This window comes from Atractosteus spatula, chromosome 5, assembly GCF_055471065.1.
Source record: "Atractosteus spatula isolate fAtrSpa1 chromosome 5, fAtrSpa1.hap1, whole genome shotgun sequence".
NCBI classification, from domain to species: Eukaryota; Metazoa; Chordata; class Actinopteri; order Semionotiformes; family Lepisosteidae; genus Atractosteus; species Atractosteus spatula.
The window spans coordinates 42932319-42948889 of record NC_142710.1 but is presented as its reverse complement, the minus strand read 5'-3'; the positions used below and the strand labels follow the sequence as shown (position 1 = coordinate 42948889).

Here is a 16571-nt window from a genome sequence, read left to right as displayed (position 1 = left end):
AGATTATCTTTTTGAATGACATAACAACTCCTTCCTTGATCTTAATGCAGAAAACCAAAGATATGATCTTTGATTATGGAAAGCAAAAAGCAATTGCAAAACCAATAGTTAATGAGGAGTAAGAAATTGAAATTGTTATTAGTTACAAATATCCTGGCGTAATTGTTGATTACAAGCTAACCTTTGAGGAAAACAGAGATGCAATAAGTAAGAGGAGCCAACAGCGATTGTTCTTCTTGAGAAAACTCTGCTCTTTTAATGTTTGTACTACAATGACCTTATTCTGTAAAACTTTTATTAATTCTGTTCTAGCATTCATTGCAGGAACCTGGTTTAGTAACCTGAATACACACAATTAAACAGACTGAACTGGATAGTGCAGGTAGCCAACCACGTTATTGGTGGAAGGCATTAATACCAAATAGTGCAGAAGGCCAAGAATTATTGACTATCAATTCCACCCCTTGCACAGTGAATCTGAGCTCCTTCATCAGGTTGTCGATTTAGATTATGCAGATTTAAGAGCAATTCTACCAAGTTATCCTTTATTGCTACTGTATGGCTATTAAGCTGTTTAAGTTGGACAACTGCTTGTATATTTTACTTTATTTTTTCAATATGCATGTATCTATCTCATACACCAATAACCTAATTTCTTAATTTTTGTTTGCACTATTCCCAACCTGTACTATATTGTGCCCAGCTCTCTGTCCATTACTACCTGTAGTGTATTTTTTTAGAAAAAATAATAATTCAAGAATGTATACAATTACTACAAAGAATACACCTCATAAAACATAAAAATTATACAAATTACTAACTACAACTAACTATATATCTTTAGCTGTAGTGTATACCCTATACCCTACGTTCCATTTCACCCCGTCTAAATTGAACTCTAGTTTGTGCTACTGGTATAACACCTCACTCAAAGTATGTCTTGGTGGTTACAAAACTAGATCCAGATCAGCTGGAGATGCCTTATGGTGAGAGAGACAAGCTCCAACACTCTGTGCCATTTCTGTGCCAGAAATTTGAAATTCACCAAAAAATTAAGCATTCATAATAATCTGTAGGTTACAAGGAGATCCCCAAATTTCTCTTTCCCCCTTGCAATGTCTACAATAAAACATATGACATCACTGGTGACATCATCATGGTAGGAGAACAGTAAATCAGTTCTTTAAACAATTCTTTAAACTTTAATCAGTTCTGTAAAATAGTAAAGAATTCTGAAGCTGCCCCAAACTTGACCAAACAAGATTAGATAACTAGATCAAGGATGCATGCTGTCTGGATACCGGAGGCTGTAAACGCTGGCCTTTTGGGTTCAAGGTCACCCTTTGCCAGAGACAGTGCATGTTCACGTGTGAAACAACCTGTCCACACCTGCCGTACTCCAGCCTCAGCGGTTCAGTGGAGGTGGGCCGGATCATGGTCACGCCAGGTGGAGGCAGCTGCAGGATTGCAGGACCGGAGACCGGCTGAGCTTTACGACAACCTGCTGCTGCTCATCTAACCTCTCATGTGTGCTATATGCATTATGTGCTTTTACTACAGTATCTTATGGGCACTCTAAATATCATCATAATGCAAACCATTCATCCATTTTCTACCTGCTTCATTCAATTCAGGGTCTTGAGGGAAACAGAGTCTATCCCAGCAAGTAATGGGCACAGGGCGGGGTACACCCTGAACAGGACACCAGTCCATCGCAGGGCATACACAGACACAGGCACCCACACAAGCCAGGACAAATTTTTACCAGAAGCCAATTAACCTACCAGTGTGTCTTTGGACTGTGGAAAGGAAACCCGAGCACCCTAAAGGAATCCATGGGAACACGGGGAGAACATGCAAACTCCACACAGAAAGACCCCAGGTCTAAAACTGAACCCAGGGCCTACGAGACAGCAATGCTAGCCACTGTGCCACTGTGACGCCCATATACTCCAGTCATTTTCTCACAATGAAATTAAGACCAATCAGCAGACTTCCAGATGATACTGTATGGCACAAACAATTAAAATACTGTAATGCTGACTTAAGATTCTCTGAATAGGAACAGCACTAGATTTCTATGAAGTCATGCGCATTTTGTCATTTGTGTTGCTATTCTCTTTGTATTTTAAAATTCCTGGAGGTGTTAATTAATTATTTAATGAAATTAAAAATGTAAGGCATGAATAAAAGCTGTCAATCCGTAATCCACTATCATGGTAGTGTGGCAGCGAATGCTGCTGCTTTATAACTCTTGGACTTGTGGATTTGATTCTGGCTCGGGTCACTTTTCTTGTGGAGTTTGCAAGTTCTCCTCTTGTTTTTTTTTATAAATGTCAAAACTATTTTACATTTTACACCAACAGCACATTGTTGGTGTCCGTTGTGCTTCTGTGAAATCTCCAAGGATTAATTTGCTGATGGTGGAAGCTGCCACACCTTTTTTTTGCCCCCATTATACTTTAAGAAGTAAGACAATTGAGACAAATCCTGACAGCAGCTGTTATTAAAAAAGGGTTTACTTTCCCGTTACTGTTCCAGCATGCCTTTTGACTCCATCAAAAGAACCTTAGGGCAGCTCTCTGCAACTTCTGCACTGCAGCACTCTGCAGAAGACACAGAGCAAGGCGTGGCAGTGTTTCTCTGATGTGTGATTTGCTGTGTCTGACATTACTGTTCATTGCATTCCTCAACACATCCTTTGGTAAACATTAATGAGTTTGCAGCCTGCTCCCCTTTTCTGTGTCTGTTACGCTGATGGGACAGAGGTGGGTGTGCTCAGAAGCAGCCAGTAGCTGTTAAAAAGCTTTCCACCTTGTAGGCGGGATGGGAGTCCCAGCCCGTGATTGGCCGACTGCTCCTGACACTCCCCATTGCTGTTTGTTTAAAAAACAGAAGAGCAATCCAAAATGAGGGGGCCGATCTGGCAGACCCTGCATCCTCGGGACCTGAAATCATGTTCACAGCTGGAACCTGGAACCCAGCCCGAAGCGTGTTTGAAATTGAAGCCCATCTGCTGCAGGTGCCAAGCGAGTGAGCCACACTGTTCAAAACACTCAGCTTTGGCATCGTGGTCACCTTTAAATAGCAAGCAGTGATACAGTACGACTCCGTGCTCTCCTCCTCAGACGGCTCCAGATCTGAACTCATGTGCTTTCTTCTTACATTGCCCGGCGTTTTCCCGATATGCAAAGTCCGTACCACAGACAATAGCAACAGTTTGCACGCTGTCCATCAATGACTGGGGTGGAATTAAAAACTGCCCCCGTTCTGTGCACACACAGTCACAACTTGAGATACACCAATACTTGTGTATATTCCAGCTGGCGAAAAGCCAGATTTGTACTAGCTACTGTATGTAGAAGGACATCTCTTTTTCATTTGATAAGACTGTAAAGAGCTAACAGCTTGCTCCTTCTCTTTATACAAATCCTGAGACAGTCATGACAAAGTCAAGACGTCTCCTTTCGAAACACTATGCTACTGTAGTTCCCCCAGACCCTGCCTTCTTTCCTCCCCTTTGCACCCCATTACCCTGACTGTGTCAGGCTGCATGTCGTCTGCTGGGGTCCCCCAGTTTCATTTCAAGAAAAGACTAGTTTGAACAGAGGGTAGAAAAATCACAGTCCATAGGTTCATGAAATAATCTGCCTAAAAAATAACAGAGTCTGTGCCAACAGGCTCAGTTAGGACTACACAGATCAATGATCTCGAAACCAAAGGTCTATGCAGAGCTGTGCGCAGAGTGTTCCCTGACAATATAAACAAATTCATGAATGCTGTTGGAAGAGAGCAGTGACCTACAGAAGAAACAGGGTGGAATGAATGCTGTCCTTCTGTCTGGAACCACTTTTTACTAAAGGAAGAAGACAAACTAAAAGAAATCCCTAGGAAAATAAAACACAGTGATGGAATAGTACAGTACAGTACAGTTTTCATCTGGGAAGTAAATCCAGTCCCTGCTGCCAGAGCAAAAATGGTTTAAAGGCTATTTGGACTTTCCTCATGAAGTTCCCACAGAATTCCTGGGTCCCTGAGCCCGTATCAGTGATACCCTTCATACCCCAGGCCCGAGATCCGGTTTCACCTTCTGGCACCGTGGAACGCTGCAGCTGCTGTCGGGCGGGGGATCTCCTGGAATCTTCTCTCAGCACATTCCTCTCCAGCTGGCCGGCTACGGATCCACACCACAAAAGCAGGGAATCTTGGATTTCACTGGGAACTTGAAGCACCTAAAAATAAAACGGAAAGGGACACCGCGTTTATCGAAAGACACCATATTCTGAGTGCAACAGCAAGCGAGCTGAGCTCTTTACACAGACTAGGTGGTGACCAATGCATCAGCAACTAGTTACAACACCATCTTGGATTTATGTCCCATTTGATGATCCGAACACAAAGTGGTTCAAAACACACTCAGAGCGACAAGTCAGGGTCAGTGGCAGAGCCAGTGTCTGAACTTAGAACCTCCCAGTATCAAGACTGCTGTTGTGACCACAGAGGTATATTAACTCCAGTGTAATTCTGCAACAAGGTGGGGTTCCTTACAGAACAGGAACAAGGATTTAAAGTCACATGTAGAAAACCTGCCCATGGGCTCTGCAGACACTGGTGCCGAAAACTCCGAAGCAATGTCTGTATCTGATGGACACAGTTTGACTGACTCTTGATATCAGACTGAAACAAGTGGGGATAATTTGAGGTTAAAATGAATACAGAAGGGGCAGCACGGTGGCTCTCCCGCAACCCTGTACTTAAAAGGAGAGGAGTGATTTTTGAGACTGGGATCCTGGCACTATAGAGATGTTTCGGGGCTCAGAATGATCAAACTACGGCACAAGTACATTCTGAACTACAGTTGGGTATACTTTATATCTGATCTTCTCTCACTGGGTTTGAAAAAACCAGGCTAACACCACCGTACCACACCAAGGACCTATGGCTATGTGGCCATGCTGAAAGATGTTAAGTGTTAAGTTCCCATCGTGTTTCACAGATTCAGGCAGGCAGCACTAGGAATTTAAGTTGTACAGGCCTTTTTAGTCAGCTGATCCCACCCCCCACCAGTAGTATAATACATCCATCCATCCATTTTCTAACCACTTGATCCAGTACAGGGCACGGGAGAGCTGGAGCCTATGCTGGCAAGCAATGGGTGCAAGGCAGGGACACCAGCCCAGCAGAAGGCACTCACAGATACAAATACCAACACACTCACACCAGGGACAGTTTTCCCAGAAGCCAAGTAACATAACAGTATGTCTGTGGACTGCAGGAGGAAACCAGAGCACCTGCAGGAAACCCACATGAACACGGGGAGAACATACAATCTCCACACAGATAGCACCCCAGGTCCAGAACTGAACCAGGGGCCTCAATGATGTGAGGCTGCAATGCTAACCATTGTGCCACTGTGCTATCCGGTGCTTTACATTTATGTTTAAAAATACTGTTCATATCTATCAGACATAAAGTAAGTGTTTATGCAGCTAAATACCACTAGGTGTCAGGACAGATAATTCAGGAGCACTTACAATACATCAATTTGTATCCAGTTTTCGGTTTATGCATTGTGACACTCAAATTTCTATTTCTGATAAACTTTCATTTTCATATTCCAGTATATAATTTTAGATCTCTCCAACTCATTGAAGGTCCTGTAATTAGCTTGTTGTCTTTGGCTTCACATTTAAATTTACTGACATTTACTGACTACCTGACAGGCAGACCACAGTCTGTGAGACTTCAGAACTGTGTGTCTGAACAGGTTGTAAGTAACACAGGGGCTCCTCAGGGGACGGTTCTTTCTCCTTTCCTCTTCACCCTCTATACCTCGGACTTTAAATACAACTCAAAGTTATGCCACCTACAGAAGTTCTCAGATGACTCTGCAATTGTGGAATGTATCGAGAGTGGGCAGGAGGAAGAGTACAGAGGACTGGTCAGCAGCTTTGTGGAGTGGTGTGGGGACCACCTGCAATTGAATGTAGCAAAGACTAAGGAGTTGGTGATAGACTTCAGGAGGAAGAGGGTCCAACCTACTCCTGTCTACATCCATGGGAGTGGCGTGGAGATGGTGGACTCGTACAAGTACCTGGGAGTGCACATCGACGATAGACTGGAATAGTCTGGGAACATCGAGGCCATTTACAAGAAGGGTCAGAGCCGACTTTACTTCTTGAGGAGGCTCAGGTCCTTCAATGTGTGTGGTAAGATGCTACATTTGTTCTATCAGTCGGTGGTGGCGAGCGCCATTTTCTACGCAGTGGTATGCTGGGGCTCTGGGATTAGAGCAGGGGATTCTAACAGGCTGAACAAGCTCATCAGGAGAGCAAGCTCTGTCATTGGGTCTGGCCTGGACCCCCTGGAGGTAATGGCTGAGAGGAGAATGGTGTCCAAACTAAAGCCCATCATGGACAACGTCTCCCATCCCCTCTATGACAGGCTTGTAGAATGAAGAGCACGTTCAGCAATAGACTGATTCATCCACGGTGCGACAGGGAGCGCTACAGGAGGTCATTCTTGCCTTCTGCCATAAGACTGTACAATGCATCCACCTTGCGTCTGGGCAGAGGCAACATTGACAGTGACCTGTTTCTGGACTGAACAGTAAACTGCTACATCTGTTCTTTTTCTTTTCTCATTTACAACCGTTTTTGTGCAATATATGCCAGGGACCTGTGGAATACATTTATATTTATTTATAGTCATATTGTGCAATACGACTTTTTTGTGTACTGTTCTGGTTTGTTCTGTTCTTTGTGTGTTCTGGACTGTGAGTAACTCTTCTACTGATTGTATTGTATGTATTGTATTATTATTATTGTATCATTCGTTACACTGTGTCTGTGTTGTCTCTGTTAAGCTGCTGTTGCACTGCAATTTCCCTCACGGGATCAATAAAGTATCTATCTATCTAAATGGCCCAAGACAGTTAAAACTCACGTTTTTTTTTCAAAATTGGGAAACATTAGGAAAGTGGCAATCTCATACAAATATTCCAGGATGCAAGTTTAAGCAGGTTAAGCCAGTTACATTTGTAACATTGAGTGTTATTTTCTAAAAAATGTTTCAAACTTAACATGAAAGAAAATGTCTTATTTTCTCATGATCAGTACACACATATTATGTTCAATATAATGTATCAGTATTTGGTTTTCAAAGCATTGCTTCAGAGGTAAATTCAGATTCAAATCCTCAAATAAAGCACTGTGTTATATAATAATTAAAAACAAAAGTCTGGAAAGTACAATGCAGAGCATACAGTACATCCAACACAGACTACATCTTGGTATCTCTCAGGGCAAAAGCAAAGGCAGCCCTCCACTGAGGCACAGTGTGGAGAAATGGTTATGACACTTGACTCATAACGTGAATGTTGTGAGTCAGTGCAATTGCTTCCTTAAGCAAGGAACTTCACTCGGACTGCTTCAGTAAAACGTCCGGCTATATAAATGGGTCTGAATGTAAATTGCTTTGGATAAAGGCCTCAGGTAATATAATAATCGAATGTGATGATGCCGTATTAGTACAGGGAAGGAATCGATCTGTTTGTTTTCAAAGTGGTGTGTCCAGACCAGTCCAGTCCAGTTTGACTTGGCTGGACATGGCCAGACATCACAAACAGAAGGACACTGTGTCCGCTGCAGACTCAGCTGCTATTCGCCCGACCTTTGTATCAATATATGGTGGAGCCAACTCTTGCCCACACTTTCAGATTCTAACACTGACCCGATAGCATACAGCTGTATTGTAAACCCTAAATATTAAGGCATGCTTTCGTTTTTTTATCAGTAGCTCAAGGCATCTGCACTGAAAGGTATAGTATAATCTTCAGGAATAATCCTGACCCTTAGCCCAAAATCCTTACAAAAAAGAGATTCCAAAAGTATGAATGTGAGCCCAACTTGCAGGACTAATATTGTTTTGCTCTGTTTAGTTCTGTTTTTGTTTGTTTGTTTTCCATGTTATACAAAGCGTGTTCCCAGCAGCTAAGATAACACTAAAAACAGATTAGATTAGTAGTGCTAAGAGAGTTGATTCGTTACTTTTATCCACCCCTGGGTCTCCCCGTGTTTACCTGCACCTAACATTGCATTTGCCAATAAAATGTTAGCAGTATACTGGGTTTAGTGAATTTTGAAGGGGGGGTTGTGCATTGTATATTGTATTAAAATGCATGGAGTCTTTTTATTGTAAATGTAATGAAATACTATGTCATCGCAAATCACTTTAGATTTGCTCCCATTTAGTTTACAGTTTACTAGAGTGTTTACACTTGATTTGAGATTAGGGAACGATTGGGGTACTAGATAAATTATTCAATACAGTACACAGTTATCAGTCTTATTTATTCTGAATTGATTACTTATATGAATTGTATATTAGTACGCATTAACGTTGTCATTAACAGCAAATGGGATTATATTCCAACCACAGCACAAATGTTCCACGTTATAAACGTTAATTTGCCTTAATATATGACACTTCATTACAACAACATTATGTTCTGTTATGTTCATAATCATAATTATGTTATGAATCTTTAAAGTGTGGGGAAAATACAGTCATTTTAAATGAAAAGAGTGAGGTAATGTATAAACCAGAATCAAAGTGTGGCGTTTTTATCAAGAGTAAGACGAGACATGCATGCGGAACACACTTTGTAGGTGATGTTTTCGGAGGGCATGAAACGATGTAGCACTGTTTCTATGGAGATTAAATAAAGTTCCGGACGCTGATTGATTGTTGGTGTCCAAAAACAGCAACAACTGGGGTTAAGTATTTTTGTGAATTTATAAAGTATAACAGAAAAGCCTTTTAAAATATAAACATTGCTTAAGTACACTGTATTGTTTTATTATTGCTGTCGTAAAAGTGAAATTGGAGAACATTATGATTTTATCTGCCTGTATGGGTCGGGTCGACGGTTTCATGCCGCTGCCCTCTTTATCGTTTTATTAAGCTGGCGATTGAAGTTGTTACTGAAGCTCGGATTCTCAAGCCCTGGGCCGCTCTGACAGCTTGTGATTCTGCTCAGCAGCCCGGGTCGGCGCGATGGACACGGAGTACCTGAAGCGGTCCGTGGGGAAGTGCCTGGTGGAGGGGCTGGCCGAGGTGGCGGAGCTCCGACCCATGGACCCCATCGAGTACCTCGCTCACTGGATCTATAAATACAAGGAGAACCTGGACTACCAGGAAATGGTACGGTCTTGGCATGATCTGGTTGTGTCCGTTTTATTTTTTACAGCAGAGAGTACTGTTCGCTCTGGCCATGACTGATAGTAGGAGATGATGACTCTTTTAAAAACTAATATTATGTCATTGATCTTGATAACAGTCTTCTAGTGTGACTCTTACAATATTTGATATATTTATTAAATATGCCCTTTTTTATCACCTGTAATATCTATTTTACATTTTTCTTATGATATTTCGTGATATGTGTTTTATATTCCTATATTCCGACTAAAGATGTAAAGTAGCTTTTTAGCTAATCTTAAGAGCTTGTGCACTGTACCTGTTCAATTAACTAAACTACATGCAAAACAAGCAAAACAGGAGCTACCTGATGTAGAAGGTGCTTTGGGTCACCTTTCATAAAACCTTCCGATACTTTATTTAAAATTGCAGCGTAGAAACTAGTTCTCTCAGTCAGCTGCTTCCTGTTCTTTCAGTTCTGCGGCGGTCAGGTACCCGGTGGGGTAGATTTAACAGTACTGTACTGCTCCCCAGCTACAGTAGGCCGCACAGCCGGCCACCGAGCCCATTCTAATACTGGATGTTATGGTAAATCTTACTTGATTATGGTACAGCTTTTTCTGCCATATGCATATAACGTATTCCGAAGACACATTTTATTTATTTATATGATTATTATATTATTTATTACATATATTATTTATATGATCAAGCCCATATCAGAAACAGAGTAGGCTAATAATGATGATTGCCACTTTGAGTTGGTATTTTTTTACCTTTTGAAAATCGGTTACCAAGTTCTGCAGTTTAGGTGGCGTTCACTCAGTTTTCAGTAGGGGGCGATCGAAGTGCACTGCGCTGTGTGGTTGACAAAACCTCTCGCTGCTAAATGTGATATCCCATCAAGAATTAGTTTGCATAGCTTCGTTCGGCGGGGATTTCAAAATGATATATGCATGTCGTTGTTCTTTGTCATTTTAAATTCTAAACATGTAAAAAAAACGACATATACAAAATGTTGACGACCTATAAAAACGTTTGACATCGGCTGGCTTAGGCTAATGGCGTCACCACAGTCCAGACTCCCGTTACTTTCCTGACGGTGTTACGCGGATCACACCCAAGGTGTTATTAAAATTAATTGTTCGTGTTTGTTATTTCTTAATAACATGCTATTATGATAAATGAGTAACCTTCCGGAGGAAGCCATACAGTTTGAGCCTGTTGGACTATTAGTATGTGATACTGTGCAGAAGTCGCCGGTTAAGAAGTCGTTCCTGGTTCACTCCGATGTTCTGTACTAATAGTGGCCTGGTCAAGTCTCAGAAAACTGCCCTGCCTTCATGAAAATGTGCACTCGGAATACAGCTGGCAAATTAAAATTATACTGGCAAGCAAAATGATTGATAAAAACTTAATACTACTTTCCCTATTAACACGGAAACATTGACCTTTTGTTAACTAACAATATGTGAAGTAATTTATTTACATGCCATATTTACAGGCATTCAAAAAAATATTTGGTTCAAAATGATGCACAGAAACTAGGGTGTTTCAATGCTAGGGGCTTTACAGCAGGAATGAGCAATTTCATTCCTTCAGGGCCAGAATCATGCAAGTACTTTTTAATTAGCAACTGCTTAAAAAAATATTTAAATTATTAGTTCAATTAAATAATTAAGATCACAGATGGAATTAAAACCAGAGTGTTGTGGAAACCCCAGGGCTGGATTTGCCCTTCTCTGCTCCACAGAAATATACAGAAGAGTTTAACAAGAGTGAAGAGGCGTCCTCTTCCCGGGAACTGTTTGTGCGCAAATACAGCATTCTCACATTTCTCGCGAAGAAACTTTTACCCTGCATGGTATTGTTTATCACTAACTTTCACGAAGCTCTGCAGTTGTAAACAAGCAGCCTTGACACAGTGAAGATAGAACTGCAGTACAATACCCAACACGAAATGGAGTACACCTAAGCACACCCTGGCCCTGTGCGTCATGCGGATGGTCAGGCAGTAGGTCTCTACTTGTACTGGAAGACCCAGAAATCTGACAAGGGCTTGTAGGGAAATAAAGGCACCCTCTTGATAATGTCTTGTGTTTGGCAGAGGAAAATACAGCAGCTGCAGCTGGAGCAGGAGTTGCAGCGGGCCAGGGCTGAGGCCGCACTCCTGGAGAGGATGAAAGAGGAGGAGGACAAGATCCGCCAAGCGGAGCGAGAGTTAGTGAAGGTAGGTGTGCTGAAAGGCAGGCTCTTCCGTTTGCTAGACGTGAAAGATAACAATCACCTTCCTCGTCTTCGCTCGTTACACAATGTGCAACATTAGCATTGATCTAATCATGCAGTCTTTGGTTTTCAAAGTACTTCAGTTGATTTTTTTAGTTTGTTTCATAATGACTGATGGAAAAGTGGCTGTGTAGCCTTACAATAGCTGTTAATTTGCAAAAAAGAAGCTCCTCATTGTTACCTGTCATCTACATGGTTTTAAATCAACAAATTCTTAGCAAAGCTGCAACTGAAATTGTCCCGTTTCTGAAAAAGGCTTGAAATTTCAGTATTGGTACTTTTCCCCATGTTGCTTAAAGCAAATCTGAATTTGGTAGCAGTTCAAGTGCTTATTCCCTTTGTCTGTGAAAGTTGTGACTTAAAGAAAGACAGATGTTTGTTTTATCTGAAGGGCCTTTCTGTGTGCGTCACAAAATAATCCAAGGTTCAGAATTAGAACTTTGTATCGCTGAAATGCAAATAAAAGTGTCCTTGTGACAGGAAAGTGTTTTGTTTTCTGGGAAAAGCTTTTGTTTACATTTTAATTTAGGACTGAATAAAACATATGCAATTAAAGTTCATTCAGCAAATGAGCCACAGGAATGAGGGAGGCAAAACTGTCCATTCTTAAACCAAATAATCTTTATTGTCACTCTGAGGCAGGAATTATCCTGTAAATAATGGGACCCATTTATGTTCAAGTAGGTAGCTGTGTCAGCATGCTTAGATTGCAAAGGAACAAGTAAAAGGTTTATTCTATGCTGAAAAGAGAAGAAAGGAAACACAACGTCCACATCCGAAGGTTTCACAACTGAAAACTTGTGTTTCCATTCTTCTCTTTTCAGCATGGAATAAACCTTTTACTTGTCCCATTTATGTTCTGTGTGTCTCCATCTCAGAACCAAGAGGAAGGATGCCAATCAACATGTCTCACCCTTATATGAGTAATATTAATGAAGAGTGATATTAAAGCAAGGCTGAAGAATTTTCTTTGCATGTTAGGGCTTTTTAATAAGCTTTAAAAAGAGCTAAATAAACAGGATAGTGAACAGCTAATAATAGTCTGTCATTAAGAGTATGAAATTAATTTCAGTCTTGCAAAGTACATTAATACAGTATCTTTTCTTTTTCTGAAGTGTAATTGACTAAATTGCATACACGTGCAAACCAAAATGAATAATGGTGATCCAAGCCATTAAAAACACCAAGCACAGTTGTGCCTGTTTTTTTAGTTGACTGTACCTATTACTTTTCTCACTTCATGCCAAGGAACAAGCAAAAACATATCAGTGAGCCCTACTGCTACTTGACAACGCGCTACAGTACATCTTTGCGCTACTTGACAAAGTGCAAACATCTTAAAGCTGTTGGGCTTTAATCCCGTAGTTAATTTGCCTGGTGCCTCTGCAGCAGTGTGGAATATGGTTGCGGGTTCAAATCTCAGATGGAACAGTGCTGTTACAGTACATCCTTGAGCAAGGAAATTCCACAGTAAAGCAAGTCCTGTGGTATAAAGGTCAAGGTTGTTGTAGCAAACAGGAATGTGTTATCAATTGATTTACCCTTTTTTTAAATAAAGTGTTAAATTAGTGTTTTTTAATTAACAGCGCTCCTTTTTTTAGGACGCTGAACCTGTCTTACCCCCAGATAAGACATTAGCATCACTCTCAGATAAATATGGAGCTCCTAATCTTCCATCTGTGGAGGAAAGAGATGAGAACATTGCTGAACAAGGGGTATGTACTGCATTCTTCATAGTGTGTCTTCTTCCACTGAACGCCTGCATACCCTACTCAGTAGCAACCATTCTTGTTTCTTTTTATTGCCCGTTTATTGCTGTGCTTGGCTACCTGCAAAAAATAAAGACATCTTTTTGATGTTAAAGATAATGGCATGCTGATGCACTATGTGTCACACAAGCCTGTGGTAGATAATAGCAAGATAAATACTCATCTCTAGCATACTCATCTCTAAACAAGTGGTATTTTAATGCTGACTTACAGGGTTTTTAATCTTATAGATACAGTATGTGCACAAGGTGTTCAAGAATTACGAGCTAAGAGGGAGAAAGCTATTAAAGAGGAAAAAAAAACATCTTTTAAAATACCTAAAAATAATCTTCTTATATCAGCTACTCTTTATATCGGATAATTCATAGGAAATATAAATTCATAACATTTATATATCATTCGGTCCCTAAAAGCATCATTAAACATCTTGCTTCAGTATTTGATAAACCTTTTTTATTAGCTTTCATATTTTTGCACACCTTAAATGGAAAACGTGCAGTTATGAAAAAACACAGACTTTTAGCAAAGCTGTAACTCGTAAGATATTTTTTAAGAAAAACATGTGGTTTATATAAAGCACTGGTGATATTTATTTACCAAGTAAGTGTTTACTAGTGTCAGTGGAAGAGGATGATCTGCAGGTGCAGATCTGGAGAATTCAGTACTTGTTTTAATCAATTATTTAATACCTCATCAGGACATTAAATAATAAAAACTCTAAAAACTAAAAACTCTAGTTTTCCTTTTCCCTTTCTGTTCATGGATAATCGCAGCCACAGTACCCCCATTCTCTCCTCCCTGCTCAGTTATCTATCATTTGTTTTATAAACAACACTCTTCTGGATTTGCTTCCTCAATGCTTCACATAATGCAATGGCTACCATTGTCCGTTTCCTGCTTGCATTTGAATTAGAGCAGACAGCTTCGAGATCAGCTAGCCGTTTTCATATCGTTCCGTAAGTACAAGCAGAACAGCTGTGTAACTCAGTTTGGGATTTATACTCTCAGGTGTCTGAAAGTGCCACAGTGGATTCCACTCAGTCCATTCAGGCAGAGCCATTGGAGCCAGAGAGTGAGGCTGTAAAAATGGAGAACTCCTCTGAGGCAGAGGGGCACTCCGAAATGGCACAGGGAACACCTGGAGAAGTGACCTCTGAGGACCACACTGAAGAAAAGGTAACAGTTCAAAATCTATAATGCTTTAACAAGATGCCTGTCTTTATGTGTGATCCCGACTCAGAGTATGAGCATTACTCTGGAATACTAAACATCTCAAAATGTTTTTTTAATCTACTTTGTTTAATCAACATGTCAACCATTTATCAGGCAGGAAATAAACCTGATTCTGCTGAACCTACTCAACCTGTTGAAGCTGCATCTGCAGCAGAGTCTGAGAGCCAGCCTTTGGAAACGGAGGAATCTCCCTCCTCTGATCTGAACGACCCTGCCGAAGCAGCACAAAACGAGGTTTCTGAGGATTTGGGTGAAAAGGAGGTGACGGCAATGCTACACCACTGAATAGTGCTCTAGAAATAACTGCTTGGGCTTGGCAATTTCTGACATTTGTGCAAAACTCTAATCTAATGGCGCTTGGCAGTGCTGGCTTGACTTATCTAAAAGTAGACCATTCAGTTATTTTCGTGGATGATCTTTACATACAGTAGTACCCATTTTCTCCTACCTGCTGATCTGTTTCCTGTACTGCATTAATCTGGGTCTGGTGCCCCAGTGCTTTGCATGATGCCATCTCTTTTCTCACTGCTCTGTTAATTAAAACGCAAGGAACTGCTTGTTATTTCCAGCATTAAATGCAGCAAACCCAGTCCCATGCAGCCCACTGAGGCAGAACCAGCAGAGAATAGAAACTTGGAAAGTAAGGCACTGTAAGAACAGAGGACATAAACTGGCTAAACCAGCTGACTCAACTGGAAAAATGCGATCACTTAAAATCCATAAGTAAAACAACATTGTGCTGAAGCTCAACTTTGTGTCTGCCATGACTCAAAATATAATTGTTGCCAGGATTAACTTGCAACTTTTCATAGGGGAGGTTCTTAAGGCTGGATGGTTAGAGGGTATATTCCCATTGAACTTAAGGACACGTTATTACTCTGTTACTGTGAAGTAGTCACTTCTGAACAGATATACAGTTGACCCCCCTCTATATAGAAGATAGGCTGAGGTTAAGCCCTTCCAAATTTAAATCCTTTAAGCTTCTGGCAGTGGAAGAGTGTTTTGAGCCCCTGAAACTGTAGGCTCTGATCTACAAAGGACAGTGGTTTTGTTGCATTTTCTCATTTTCTATATGCAGCATTTAAAAGTAAATGTTTATGTTACAATAGCTTTGTAGCACAAATGAGCAGTTCCAGTCCTCAAAGACCACATGTTCTCTGTTTTGTGTTCTAACTTGGTTCTATATTACTAAATTAAACCTAGCCAAGCTAATTTTATGGATGAGAAATTAAATCAGCTCTTTTTAAAGTCTAACCTGGTGACTAAGAAGTCTTGTAGAAATATTGGGATTTCAGTTCTCTAGCACTGGTACTGCCCATCCTTGTTCTATAACATCTGTGTTTTTTATAGTTCCAAGTTGACACTTTCCATCAGAAAGACTGCTCCTGCTTCTCAAGACCATAAGAAATTGTGCTGTAAAACTATTACATGTTTTTTTTATCTTTTAGGAGGAAGTTGAAGATAAAGACAAAGATAAAGAATAAAGCATTGCCGTATTGATGCAATCTCCAATGTCTTCATTGTCTTCATATTTAGTAATCTTTAGATCTCCACCATACCACAAAAGATTAAACATACCATGTACAGCGAATAATGACCCTCTTTTCCTATAATTCTTAGTGTCACATTATGCTTGTTTGTGAAAATATCTGCAATAATTTAAAAGATTAAAAAATGCTAATCAAGTTTTATTTTAGGTATGTTCTTTTCCAAGCTATACTTTTGATTGACTGCCATTTAAAAAAGTGAGATGGCAATGTTCTTTCGGGGTTACCTAAAGAAAATCAGTGGAATCAAGCTTGTAGCTGTCATGGTTGGAAAAACCCTGTGATTGATTATTTCTTCTTCACTACTGTTCAGGGCAACACGGGTAGTACATTAAAGATTGTAATACATTGTTTAAAGTAATATGTTTATGTGTGTATATAAGCACACACATACAATACATAGAGGAAATTCACTCCCATAATTACAAAGTACACTTACTTATCTGTTTGTTCTGGAACCTTACAGGCCATGGCCTAGGACTTGCACCAGTGTGCTATTATAGCAGATGGTTACCAAAGGAACTGTAACCTCTAA

The 16571-nt window shown here is 40.5% G+C and overlaps 1 protein-coding gene across 1 annotated transcript; it reads left to right on the top strand.

The window, feature by feature from the left end:
* The first annotated feature begins 8705 nt into the window (after nucleotides 1-8705).
* dydc2 (DPY30 domain containing 2) lies at nucleotides 8706-16177 on the top strand. Its single transcript, XM_088916511.1, has 7 exons — nucleotides 8706-8776; nucleotides 9044-9204; nucleotides 11309-11431; nucleotides 13089-13202; nucleotides 14265-14432; nucleotides 14583-14750; nucleotides 15938-16177. The coding sequence occupies exons 2-7, from the start codon at nucleotides 9058-9060 to the stop codon at nucleotides 15971-15973; spliced, it is 756 nt and encodes a 251-aa protein (XP_088772637.1). The 5' UTR covers nucleotides 8706-8776; nucleotides 9044-9057; the 3' UTR covers nucleotides 15974-16177.
* The last annotated feature ends 394 nt before the right edge of the window (nucleotides 16178-16571 follow it).

What these genes read in the sequence shown, in the direction of transcription:
- dydc2 (XM_088916511.1), top strand. Translation starts at nt 9,058, where the DNA reads ATGGACACGGAGTACCTGAAGCGGTCCGTGGGGAAGTGCCTGGTGGAG. An exon ending in CGGAGCGAGAGTTAGTGAAG is followed by an intron (nt 11,432 to 13,088) that starts GTAGGTGTGCTG and finishes TCCTTTTTTTAG; the next exon opens with GACGCTGAACCTGTCTTACC. An exon ending in AGAACATTGCTGAACAAGGG is followed by an intron (nt 13,203 to 14,264) that starts GTATGTACTGCA and finishes TTATACTCTCAG; the next exon opens with GTGTCTGAAAGTGCCACAGT.